The 13,277-nt window shown below is 35.3% G+C and overlaps 1 protein-coding gene and 1 long non-coding RNA gene across 5 annotated transcripts; one reads left to right on the top strand and one right to left on the bottom strand.

Annotated features, from left to right (window-relative positions):
• Positions 1 to 954: 954 nt before the first annotated feature.
• On the bottom strand, positions 955 to 6,255 carry LOC136066963 (uncharacterized). Of its 4 annotated transcripts, none has more exons than XR_010628489.1 (6): positions 5,684 to 6,255; positions 5,124 to 5,235; positions 4,643 to 4,775; positions 2,520 to 2,749; positions 1,184 to 1,221; positions 955 to 1,085 (listed from the first exon to the last, which is right to left on the bottom strand). It is a non-coding gene; the product is annotated as an uncharacterized LOC136066963 (long non-coding RNA). The 4 variants fall into 4 exon arrangements; XR_010628491.1 differs by lacking the exon at positions 2,520 to 2,749 and adding an exon at positions 1,323 to 1,392 and having other exon boundaries at positions 957 to 1,085; positions 5,684 to 6,248; XR_010628490.1 differs by lacking the exon at positions 2,520 to 2,749 and having other exon boundaries at positions 959 to 1,085; positions 5,684 to 6,241.
• A 760-nt stretch (positions 6,256 to 7,015) lies between these two features.
• Positions 7,016 to 12,124, top strand: LOC112005511 (syntaxin-71). Its single transcript, XM_024037763.2, has 9 exons — positions 7,016 to 7,377; positions 7,607 to 7,732; positions 7,993 to 8,152; positions 8,286 to 8,371; positions 8,492 to 8,560; positions 8,640 to 8,684; positions 8,777 to 8,839; positions 8,942 to 9,018; positions 11,872 to 12,124. Exons 1-9 carry the CDS (start codon positions 7,222 to 7,224, stop codon positions 11,885 to 11,887), a joined length of 798 nt encoding a protein of 265 aa, XP_023893531.1. The 5' UTR covers positions 7,016 to 7,221; the 3' UTR covers positions 11,888 to 12,124.
• Positions 12,125 to 13,277: the final 1,153 nt, after the last annotated feature.

The following is a 13,277-nucleotide window of genomic DNA, read 5'->3' as shown; positions in this document are numbered from 1 at the left end:
TAGTACCTTTATGAGAGTGATGACTCAAGTGCTCAAGCCTTTTATGGAAAAATTCTTGGTTGTGTACTTTGATGACATCCTTATCTATAGTAAGTCTAGGGAGCAACATTTAGACCACCTAACTAAAGTTTGTACTACCCTTAGGAAGGAGAGTTTATATGGCAACCTCAAGAAGTGCTCTTTCTTCACCGATAAAGTCGTCTTCTTAGGTTTCATAGTATCCTCTGAGGGAGTTTCTACTGACCCCCAAAAGGTTCAAGCAATTGTGGAGTGGCCCGAGCCCAAGAATATCCATGAAATTCGAAGTTTTCATGGGCTTGCTTCCTTTTACCGCCGATTCATCAAGGGGTTTAGTACCATCATGTCCCCCATCACTGACTGCATGAAGCAAGGGGAGTTTGTTTGGACTAAAGCTGCTACTAAGGCTTTCCTTGAGGTAAAGAAAAAGATGACTGAGGCACCTGTCATGCGTCTCCCTGATTTTACCAAGCCTTTTGAAGTGGAATGTGATGCCTCAGGTATTGGTATAGGAGGAGTACTTAGTCAAGAGCGCCACCCGATTGCTTATTTCAGTGAGAAATTGAATGACGCTAAGCAAAAGTACTCCACGTATGACAAAGAGTTTTATGCCATTATCCGAGCTCTTTGGCATTGGCGCCATTACCTATTGTCCCGAGAGTTTGTTATCTACTCTGATCATGAGGTTTTGCGTTATCTTCATTCTCAAAAGAAGCTGAATTTTAGGCATGGTAGTTGGGTTGAGTTTCTGCAACGCTATTACTTTGTGGTGAAACATAGGGCGGGAGTTGAGAATAAGGCCGCTGATGCACTAAGTCGAAGGGTGTCTTTGCTATCTGTCATGAGTGTTAAGGTTACTGGGTTTGAGCGACTTAGGGATGAATATGAGTCATGCCCAGATTAAAAAAAAAAAAAAAAAGAAAAAAAAAAGAAAGAAGTAATATCCATGAGATCAACCTTTCCCTGGATAGATGAATACAACCTGTAACCAACCTACGTGGACTTGGAGTTTACACCTAAAATGGCCTCATCTACTCTTCTCCTTGAATTTAAATAGCCAAAAAAAACTATTTATGGAAATAGGTTAGGAAGATAGTCAACATCAAAACAACAAGATCCAACATTGGTCATAGCAACGAATATCAATAAGACAATGGACATATACCTTAACAGGGAGAGTGAACAGAGGTGTATTAGTAGCAACTGTAAACAGAAGTTCAAGTCGACTGAATTAGTAACTAAGAAGAATCTCTTGAACCGCTCAATAGCTCAACAACAGGTGCTATAAAGACCAAGAAAATTACCCTGAAACCCAAAAGTTAGCTGTAATCTAGAAAATAAACCACTATCCATAGTACTCCTAGCAACCCAAATCTGCAAATAAGTGCTTCATATTTTTTTATGTTAAAAATTTTTGGGAAACTTAAAAATAAGATAATTAGTATGGAAGGCCAGAACAAGAAGTGAGTATGCATGTGAAAATTAGGTGAGACTCTTCCCAAAATATTTCTTTAACCACCAGCAACTTCAAATTCATATTTACCCAAAATGAAAAGATCCCCCAACTGAGGGAATGCATACTGGTCATGCAATTAGAAGATCCCAACTTCAATACAGGTGAATGAGGAATCTGAGGCATTACATGTAGCTATCAATTATTTCAATTAACTCATAAAGCTTCTCAAGTCATCAACAAGGTGTTTGGCATACCAATCATGCAAAAAGGAGATCCAAATTTTCATAATGAAGGAAGCCAACTGGGGAAGCTGTGGCATTATCTGTAGCAGTTGAATTACTTATATTGACTCAAGAAAACTTCTGAAGTTTTCGGCCTCTATACGAGACTAGTAAAATCAGAGTTATAAGATACGGTGACAACAAGAGTGTGCTAACAACCACTGAAGAAAAGCACAGATATAATTTTCACATGGTGTATGATGCAGACCCATCTAGAAGGACATTGCTTCCACACAAACAGATAGTGGCATTGAGCAGAATCTGTCATGTAAAATTGAAAACATATATTTCTCACAATTAGAATATGCCTAAGACATGTCAGACAAGTCTAGGACACAATTGGGTAAACAATAAATATTATAAAAAGGCCAATGTCGACAAAGTCAGTATCATGGAACTTGACATCTATATGAACACACAGAAGAATGAACAAAGACAAGGAGAAAGATAAGTGGAGGAAGGGAAACCCAGTATATAAAATAACTTGTTTTCATGTCAGTGTGTATGTGTGTGTGGCCAACCCTTAACTAATCTATCGAGGATTCATAACCGCCACAAAAAAATTGGGACTAAGCTTTAATATTGTGTGTGTGTGTGTGTGTGTATACATATATTGCCTTCATCCTTCAAGTCCTTTTTCAAAAAGGGGAAAAAAATTAATCGAGAGAGAGAGTAGCAGATGAAGAACCCATTCTCGAAAGAAAAAAGAGTTAATAGAGAGAGAGAGAGAGAGAGAGAGAGCAAAAATGAAAAAGGTGAAGAACCTGCACTAGAGAAGAGGCACTCATTTATATGCCATTTTTTGAGAAGTTTTCCACTGTTGTACTTCTGTCAGATAACTAGCATCATATGTAAAACTTTCTCCCTTCTACTGGGGCCAGCAAACAGGGCTTATCTGGCATCATCACCCTCATATGACATATCATATTAACCATATCTTTACATTCAGCTTCATTTCCACACTTAGTAAAAACCATAACACCTAATACCTCTCCTTACAAAAAGGAAGAGGATGAGGCTGAGATCAGATGAAACCTACTGCAGGCAAGCAACTCAAATTTCCTAACAAGTTGTGCTCCAAGGAGAATTTGACACTGCAATTGCCTTAATTTTTAGCTACAAATCTGGTTTAAGTTTTTTATTTTCCCCACAACTTTCTAGTTGGGGCAATAGAACATCAAGCAAATTATGAAAATAAGTTTAAAATATATAATTTTTTTTTTTTTTAAATCTTCCAATCATTTTCCTCTAAAAATAAAAAATTCATTGAATGGCTCAAAAGGGTGCAAATAATGTACACAGGAAGTATACAAGAGATACACCATCAGAATATTTTACTATTAATAATTCTCAACTTTGTGTCCTTTATGTCTTTGGGTGAATACAATTAAAAATTTTATTTGTGCATCTTTTCAACTTGTCACCATTTATTGCCTCATATTTGAAGAAAATTAAGAATTGCATAAATGTTAGGAATTACCATTAGTCACAATTGTAGCCTAACAACTTGCAAACACAATTACCACCATACATGATACTGCTGTAACATCCAGTCCATGATTTATTCATTACAAAATCTCCATAATGATACCAACAACACTTTTTATCATATCAGAATGCTTATATATAGTACCTCTTAGATACAAATCATACTCTACAAACTACTTTCTGAAAAAATATCAAATTAGAGGATTAGGTAAACATAACCAAGTATTTTATGTATTCCTTCCAGGAAGAGTCCTTTTCAGACTGCATCAAGTTTCAGAAAATGCTGGATTCTAATCAAGGGGAATACGAGTAACCTAAAAATACAAATGGACAACTCCAAATAAGATAGAGCTTCACACACATGTACATAAAACTCTCTCTCAGAGACACAAAGAGGCTTGTAAATTTAGGGGGGGAAATCCTAACAGGAAAATTGGATAGTCTCCATAATCCCAAGTTTGGCAGCTGTCTTTGAAAGCAAGCTGCTGCTATGGGAAGTTGGGAACTTGTCAGCAATGTAGAAACGGGTTTCACCAATTGTGCAATTAGCCTTCCTGTCCAGAGAAACCACTTCCCTCCCTCTAGGCAATGACAACTATAAAGCACCAAGTCTCCACCCTGTCAAACTATATCAATCTAAAGGCACAAAGCCTTGTCTTAGGACAATACAGGATCAGCACTTCCAAGCTTTTGTTAACAAGTGTATTCATGGCATTTAGTACAATGAGTAAGATTATAACTGCCTAATGCTTTGCAAACAGCTGTGTAGCTAAACCCAGTGACTTGTGTGTATGTGATCTCAACTATAGGCCAACTGCCAGGATCAGCAAACCTAAGTTCGATCAACAAAAGAAATGTATTATCCACTCAGCACCAACAGATAAGAGTCACAAGAAATGGCATGTGATAATGGACCAAATGCCAGTCAGCACACTCCCCCACAGTGACATCATTACACCCACTCATTGTACTGCTGCAGCTCCAGATGCAGGGACAAGATGAAAGAATGAATCAACTGCCAGAACTTTAAAAAGCACTTCAGATGCCTCCAGGCTTATTAGGCCAACAAATATCCATAGGGTTAACCAAAATCCATCCCTTTATTTCAATTCAGCACAACACAAATAAAAACTATAAAGCAAATTATTCCTGGTTCCTTCATATTTATAATCTTGCCTAGAGAGCAAATAACAATCTCTCAATATTGAACATCTTGCATCACTTTTCTATGATCTCAAACATAATAGATATAAATATCAGGAAACCCTCCAAATAATCACTAGGTCATTGATTTCAATACAGCCCTTGACCCCGGAGTGGAATCACGTTGTTCTAAAGATGAATGTCAATTGAACAAGGTCTAGACAATTCTGAAAGCTAAAGATGAAATCTTTAGTACCATATACTTCGCTCTCCCTATATCAATGCTGGCTTACACACTCCAATATGGCAGCAGATCATGCTAATAAACCCTTAAGAGAAAACAGGATCTCAGTTCAAATCTGTTCTTCGGTTGCCCCTGACCAAAGTGCCTGCAAACCATTCGCACTTCAGAATGAAAACTGAAACCACAAAAAACTAAGCTATCCCCTAACTTCTGCATCTGATATACAGAAAATCTTAGGGTTAACTAAATCAAAAGGCAATGTAGATCTTAGCAAACAAATTTTTTTCTAAAATCCAAAAATGAACATTTGATATAAAACTAATGCTACAATATGACATGACAAGAAAAATTAAGGTCAACAATGTTGTAAAGAGAATCACCCTAAGGTCCCAGGAGTATATAATTAAAAAGTTTCTGAGAGCATGGTTGGAAGAAGGAAATAGATCAGAGAGAAAAAGAGAGAGGGAGATCTTGTAGTATCAAAACTTCTCACCTGCCAATTTTGACATGCCATCATTCCAATATTTCCATACTAACTAAGATTCTTTCGCTGATTTCACACTTAAAACATGCGAGCAAGAATAATACACCATCACGCCCCGAACCTGCATGATAAAAAAGAGTCTAAACCTAGTTGATGCTAAGGCAATCCAAGGTAAAACTAGAACCAAGTCTATCTACTAAAGCTTGTCCAAAATACAGCTCATGGAGATAAGAGGAACCACTACAAACGGTTCAGCTTCAGATGAAAATTAATAATCACCTTCTTATCGACGCCCCATGGATTTATTGATAATTATTTAGCTTATTTTCATCAATTAAATCTTGGTCAATGCAATCAGTCTATATAAGTTCTCGTGCGTTTACTGCATAGAGAACCATGAGAACTAAGAAATGCAAGTAATCACTAGTGAACCCACCAGAAACGATTAGCTTGATAGGAAAGTTAGATTCAAATAACTGCACAAGTTCAAGAAGTTAGAAAAGACGCGAGACAGAGATAAACCGGTCCAGTTTTAGAATAAATTTGTAAGAAATTTAAAGAATTTTTACCAGTTTCTTTTGCATTACACGGCCAGCAATGACCACGTGCACGCGGCGTTGAAATTTCAGCAAAATAGATTATTAAGACCAAATTCGATGGATCTGTTAGAGTAAGCAATCCAAAGCAAACATTACCAAAAGGACATGTGCAGGCAGTGCAGCCACTAATGAATTCAACAAACACCCAACAACAAAAAGTTTACACTATTAAATTTATTGGAAATTTTAGTTATAAAGTTTCGTTTGGAGATAAGAGCAGCAATAATATATTAACAAAGAGACCCAAAAATTGAAAGAACACCAAAATTTTGGCCCATCAAATACAGAGTTTCACATAATGAAAAAGACCCACAATTCTTAACCAACCAAAAAGCAAACTTTTCAAAAAAGAAATACAATCTGAAGCACCAAACAACCGAAACTCAACGATCAAAAGCTGGGAAATAGAGCATCAGAAACCGTCCAACGGAAGATCAAAAAGAACAAAACACAAAAAACCGATCATCTAAACAAATATTTGGCATGATCGGCCTCAAACAAACATCCTTAAACACATCAAACTCACAATATATTAACATTAAACCCAAAAAAAAAAAAACTATAACAATGATCAACCTTCAAAAAAAAAAAAAAAAAAAATGCTAAAATAGTAAAGTAGGACCCATAAATAGTACTAAAAAGTACAATGAGACCCATGAATAGTAGCAAAAATAACCTAAATATAGTAGTAAAAATAAGCTAAATAGTAAAATAAGTTGGTAAAATTAATCATGCAAAATGCATCCATTTGGCAAAGATTATTTTTATCAACTTATTTTACTATTTAGCTTATATTTGCTACTATTTATGAGTTTTAACTGCACTTTTTGGTACTATTCATGGGTCCCACTATATTATTTCAGCTAATTTTTACCTTTATTTACAGTATTTTTAAAAAAATTTCAGTTTCAACAAAATAAACGGATCCCAAACAAATCCGTAATTTAAAATAAATACTCTAATTTTGAGTGTTTTGAAACCAATTTCTAACTCCTCCATGCCCTTATTAGTTACTCAGGATTTGGAAAGAGATGGATCTAGGCATTCTAATTTTTTTTTGTTTTGGTAATATTTTGTGTCGGGTTAAAAAAAATATTTATTCTCTTAAAAAGAAAAGAAAAGTAATTATGTATATATATATATAAAAAAAAAAAACTCTTACAAACTTTTTTCTTTTTAAAATTTATAAAATTAAATCATGCATCTCTTAATAAAAAGCTAAAAAAAAAAAAAAAGAAGCAAAACAGGCTGTAGTTCTTTTTTTTTTTTTTTTTTGGAGAAACAACAGGCTGTAGTTCGAAAGTCCACATTTGCTCTAGAAACCGCTACTGTGCTGGTTGAGTGGTGACCAGACCTGAACAACAGAAGCAGAAAGTCAGAACTCTTAAGAAATTTGAACTCTTCAATTTCTTCTTCCTCTCTAATTTTTTTTTTTACTTCTCCTACTTTCTTTCTCTACTCCGATCCAAGTTAAGCTGTAAAAAGTAAAAAACAAAAAGTAGCAGAAGATGAGCGTGATCGACATCTTGACCAGAGTCGACGCGATCTGCAAGAAGTACGACAAATACGACGTCGAAAAGCAGAAGGATCTCAATGTCGCCGGCGACGACGCCTTCGCTCGCCTCTACGCCGCCGTTGAGGCCGACCTCGAATCTGCTCTTCAGGTCCCTTCCATCTCAATCTCTCTCTAGATTTTCCTTACTTTGTCGACCTGACCTGTTTGGTTACTAAGAAAATTTTGAGGAAAAAGAATGTAATTCAGTATAAAAATTACATGGACTTAGCTGTGTAGTTGAATTCACTCTTAGCTGAGTTGAGATTTTTGGGGCGAAGAATTAGGGTTTATATATTGTGCAAAAATTTGGATCAAATTGAGAGTGATCTGATGTGCAGAAAGCGGAGTCTGCTTCGAAAGAGAAGAATAAAGCATCGGCAGTTGCGATGAATGCGGAGGTTCGTCGAACCAAGGCTAGATTGCTAGAGGAGGTCCCTAAGTTGCAGAGATTGGCTGTGAAAAAGGTTGGTATTTCATTATTCTTTTGTAATTACATTCATTTTTATGAATTTCGATGAGTTTGAATATAGTGGAGTTTATTTTGGACTCTTTTTGTAATTTGAGTTTCTATACTTAGATCTGAATTCTGTACTTGTTTTTCGTTGCTCGGTTTCGTAATTCAAGTGAATGGTTTAATGGGATTCTTTTGCGTCTAAGAAAGCGAAAGATAAATGCATTGGTGTTGTAATTGTCTAATGGACAATTGATTCCGACCTATTTATAGGTGAAAGGGCTTTCGGGGGAGGAGCTTGCTGCTCGTAATGATTTGGTGCTTGCATTGCCGGATAGGATCCAAGCTATACCAGATGGGAGTGCTCCTGCAGCCAAACAAAGTGGAGGTTGGGCGGCTTCAGCTTCTCGTACTGAGATCAAATTTGATTCAGGTGATTTTTGATTTTATTTAGATGTATGGTTTTTTGTATACACTTCGTGTTTTGTTTGCCAATCTTGCTTAGCATATGGGGGATGTTTTTTGATTGACTATTGTGGTTTAATTGTGTTCCATGTTGATTATAGATGGTCGGTTTGATGATGAATACTTTCAACAAACTGAGGAGTCGAGCGGATTCAGGCAGGAGTTTGAAATGCGGAAAATAAAGCAGGCAAGTCATTTGTTTTGGATTTGTAGTTTTTAATTTTATTTTAAACTGTGATTCACATTCATGCGTACTATTCTATTTGATTATGTTTTCTTCATTTTAGCTTCTCTCACATTCTTACAGGATCAAGGCTTAGATATGATATCCGAAGGTTTGGATACACTGAAAAACATGGCTTCTGATATGAATGAGGTTAGCTGTCTTGTATGTTAGTTTATGCTCCATTACAATATCTATGCTTGTTGATTGTCACATGTTCCAATAAGTGCAGGAATTAGATAGGCAAGTTCCTTTGATGGATGAGATTGACACCAAGGTGAGAAACATCATCGTCTGCTTGTAGTTTCAAAGCTACACGGTTGGAATTTAAGATTTAAATTACTTAGCATTCCGTTCACATCTTTACAGGTGGACAAGGCAGCATCTGACCTTAAGAATACTAATGTTAGACTTAAAGACACAGTGAATCAGGTAATTGAGCTACAACTTCTTCAAATTTAGATATGCATATGCTTCACTGTGCCATGTTCTAAAATTTTGGCTGGATCTAATACAAGTCTTATTTTCTTCCAGCTGAGATCGAGTCGGAATTTCTGTATTGATATTATTTTGTTGTGTATAATTCTGGGAATTGCTGCATATTTGTACAAGTAAGCTCCTATCCTTTTTCATCAGTGGCTTAAAACATGCACTGTGCGTCTTTTTGTTCATCTATATCAATTCTAGTTATATGAGTTATTGTCCTGTTCTGTAGGGTGATCTTTTTATAATTCTTCTGATTCTAGCTGTTAACAAATCCAGGAAATTGGTTGTGGATCATTTAATTAGATCCATATGATAAAATATTTTGAGAAATTTTTTACAAATTGTAGCTTAGGTTGAATACAAGGATTGTGTTTTCTTCATGGAAATTTTTGACAGTTTATGGGATGGTCAATCTTGTTGTTGAAGCTTTCATATTTTGTTTTGCTTTAATACAATTGACTCATCTTGTTTGCTTCTATCTGTGTCAACATGCATAGTGTGGCCCTTGGCTACTTATTGGAATTACCAAAATAATGTTTGTAAGACTATAGTATCCCCATCTTCTATTTGGACACATTGACTAAGTTTCGTCATTCATAAGGATGAGAGATCATGTAGGTTCATGCAAAGTGTCATATGGTTGAGCATTCTTATGAAATTGAAGTGGAAATTTAGTTAAGTAGGCTATAAGGGGACTGTGGATTCATTTAGAATGATGGTAGTCATAAATATGTCCATTAATATGAGTATATATATATATATATGTTGAAATTTAATGACAAGAAGAAAATGGAAATTTTCAATGATAGAATTATAATATGACTCAAACCACATCATAAATGAGTTAGAGTATATAAGGAGTTTGTGTCTCTTTTGACTTCTCTGTCACATCAAAAGACAACTATTCCTTGAGTTCTTTTTTTTTGGTCTGCACAATATTCTTCTGGAGGGATTTTGCTCCATTGTCAAAAGCAAAGCTCAGCAAGGTTGTTGTTATTTAGTTCATTGATTTTTTATTTGTTTTTGTCATTTATTATCTCTGTGTGTGTTAAGAAGAAACATACAAGGAAGATGCTTGGATGGATGGCATTGTGTCATTCACTCATTCTTCATCTTGCTTCTTTTTTTTGGCTGTTCTCCCTCTCTCTCTTTCTCTCTCTTCAGAATGAAATTAACATTATGCCATCCTTATTGCTTTATATGTGTGTGTGTGTGTGTACACACACACGGTCCGCCAAAATCTGCATAGGTTAGGTGCTATCGATGGAACCTGGTAAGCCTATCTTTTATTTCATTGATACTTGGTAGAAGTAAAGGTGATGGTGACATACGGATCCATACGTCCAACTTGTTTAAATTTACTTTCACAAGAATCACAATGTTTTTATTCTTTAAATTTTTGGAAAATTTTCAATTTAAAGAATTTTGTTTTAAATTATTTTTCAAAGAAAAGATGAGTAAATTTATTTCATTATGTCTTTCACCCAAATCATTTAATTGAAAGTGAATTTATCTTTAGATGGGATGTCCAGGTTAATTTTTACCTTAATTTGTCTTTATATTGAGATTATTTCATCCCTAGGCAACTTTATCTTGAGTTTGTATGAAAATAAGTCTTGAGGGATCGTTTGGAGACAAAGGAATTTTATTGAAGTGTAGCTAAATCTAAAATTGGGCCAATTCCAAAATTTAAATCAAAACTTCTGTGACATTCACTACCATGTTTTCTGAAATCAAGTTAAATTTGGGTTAAGCTAATTTAGCTGAAAAAATCCAATATAAGCCATATCATATTCAAGTGGATCACCCTCTAGGCCCAGAAAGCCATTTAAATTATATATTTCCCGAAATACCTAAATTGGTAGGGATAAATCAAGTCATGTCGTTTGGTAGTTACCTCTAGAAAGTAACTATCTGCTTAAGCTTGTTATAAATAGAGTAGTTGGATAAGAGGTTACAAACGCTTGCCAATAGCCTTGTAACTCAATTGGTTAGTGCCTCCTGTTGTGTTCATAACATCCTAGGATCAAATTCTCCCTCCCTCGCTGTAACTATTGAATTAAAAAAAAAAGGAGGTTACAAACACTTTTTCACCAAAAAAAAAAAAGCACTAACATGTTTGTTGCAGGGAAAACCTTAAGGCCTAGCTTTGTGATACCTTTGTCTCAACAAAAGGAAGATCAAACCTTTGTTAAGGACCTTCTTAAGAGAGACTAAAGTCTTCATAAAAAACAACATACAAATCTCTTATTGAAGTTGGGAACAAGCTATTCAGCCCTCATCTTCAACCTTGACTGTTAATCAAAGGACTGATCACGTGTGAAGCACTCCAAGAGAGTGCCAAATTGAATTTCTTGCCCTAAAAAAAATAATCTCATAATTTGTATCCACGCTTGTTTGTACATATTTCTCAATTATTTTACTATCTATGCTGGAGTGTCCAGATCTTTTTAACCACATTTCATTAGCATTTAGGCCACTATGTTATGCACTAGAGGGATGGTTATGTGTAATGAGATATAGGGTCCATCATCAATCTACTTCAATCATTAGGATGTTTTATAGATTTCTCTTCAAGGAAAAATAGAATTGGGATTTCCTTGAATAAAATCTTCTACGTCATAAGGAAGTCTGTTTAGACTGGACTTGTTAATGGACTTTGATATTATCTGTGGTCTGTGGAACTAACTGCATGAAGTGAGGGACAATCTAGGCAGGATGATATCTGTGTAACTTACGGCCTATTGGATTTGCCTGGCCTCTTTATGATTCACAGAGTTAGGTCTACTAATCTTCACCTCTAACTGTTGCTCTGGAGTTTCACATCTTAAGGGGTTTTTTCCCCCTGTAAATTTGTCTTTTCTTTTCTTTATTTCATGAAATCTCAATTGTAACTTTTGTGATGGGCCAATCCTTGTGTCCTCTTGTTTCTTACCTGTTATGATGAAGTTCTTCTGACGAGTGTGTTTCATTTGCAGTGTACTGAAGAAGTGAGATGAACTAAAGAGCCATTTGACCTGTTTGTATGATGTGGTTTGTCTGGTATTTTCTTGCATATGGAGCGGCTTGTTGTGCTTGATTTATTATTTTTATTGTTTCTCTCAATGTATTAGGGTTCTTGCTTTCTTCTCATGTGTTAGAACCTTTGCTTAATATATATAACATCATTTCTACACAAATGTGAGCACATTGGTCATGTCTGTATTAATAATATTGGCTTTGTTGCAGTCATTCTATAGTCTTGTTTTTGGCTGAGATGAAATCGTATCTCCTTGCACAAGATATTTCTACGCTGAATACTTATCACTTACAAAATTGAGCACCAGTCACATCAAAGCCTAGAGTGTATGATTATGATCTGAATCTGCCATAAGAAATCAATGTGGTTGAAAACAAAGATGGGTCGCATGAGGTAGACAGCAGTGTAATTTTTTTGTAGTGTTGTATGGTTCTCCTTGCATCTTTGGTTTTCACTCAAAATCTTTTGCTTGTGGGATAATAAGTCTTCCGTCACAATGAACACTGGCTGTCTAGTTCTCATTGGCATCAACGTTGCCTACTGTCACAAGACAGATTTTCACCAATAACTTGCTGCCTTGTCACGAGCATTCACATTAAGTTCTATATAATTTTAGTCAAATTTGGTCACTTTTGTCACTTTAGCTCATCAATTATTCCCAATCATGCCTAAATCAGCCCCAACGCACTATCTTTATTTCATTTTAAATATTATTTTTTCTTTTTCCATTTTTTTTTTCTCTCCACACTTTCCCTAATCAACCTAGAACTGTAACCCGAACAACCCGTGACCTTTGCCACCGCGAGCAACCTAAATCTACAATTATCAGCTCGGATTTGTAATCTCTAGCTCCAAAATGAGAGCTCCTAGTGGCCCTGGCAGCCAATAGCTCCCCTGTGAGCAACCATGTTGATGAAGCAACCCAAAGCCAACCTGCATCGCAAGCAACCCACGCAGAATCAATCAAAAGATAAAGACAAAATCAACCCAGATTAGGTTAGAAGCAGGGAATTAAAAAAAAAAGGTTTTATTTAATAAAATCTTTGTTGATGAATAGAAATGCGAGAGAGAATAATTAAAAATTGATGAACAGTAACTCAATAGAGGTATTGACTCAGAGCATCTACATTGGTGGAGCCATAAATTTGGCTATTTAGTACTATAAAAAGTTATTTTATTTATTTTACATTCTCACTTTACAAAACACTCAATATTAGTGGTTTTATTTTAGTTTTCAATACAATAAAATAATATAGACAATATAATAAAATAATATATCCATTTCAATAAACAACTCTCACAACAACTATTGCAATCTCTTATCTGAACACACTAACACAAATTAATTTGCAACAAAAAAAAAAA

The sequence above is a fragment of the Quercus suber genome, unplaced genomic scaffold (genome assembly GCF_002906115.3).
Source record: "Quercus suber isolate HL8 unplaced genomic scaffold, Cork oak 2.0 scaffold_53, whole genome shotgun sequence".
NCBI classification, from domain to species: Eukaryota; Viridiplantae; Streptophyta; class Magnoliopsida; order Fagales; family Fagaceae; genus Quercus; species Quercus suber.
The sequence above is the reverse complement of the archived record's forward strand: the minus strand, read 5'-3'. Positions and strand labels throughout refer to the sequence as shown.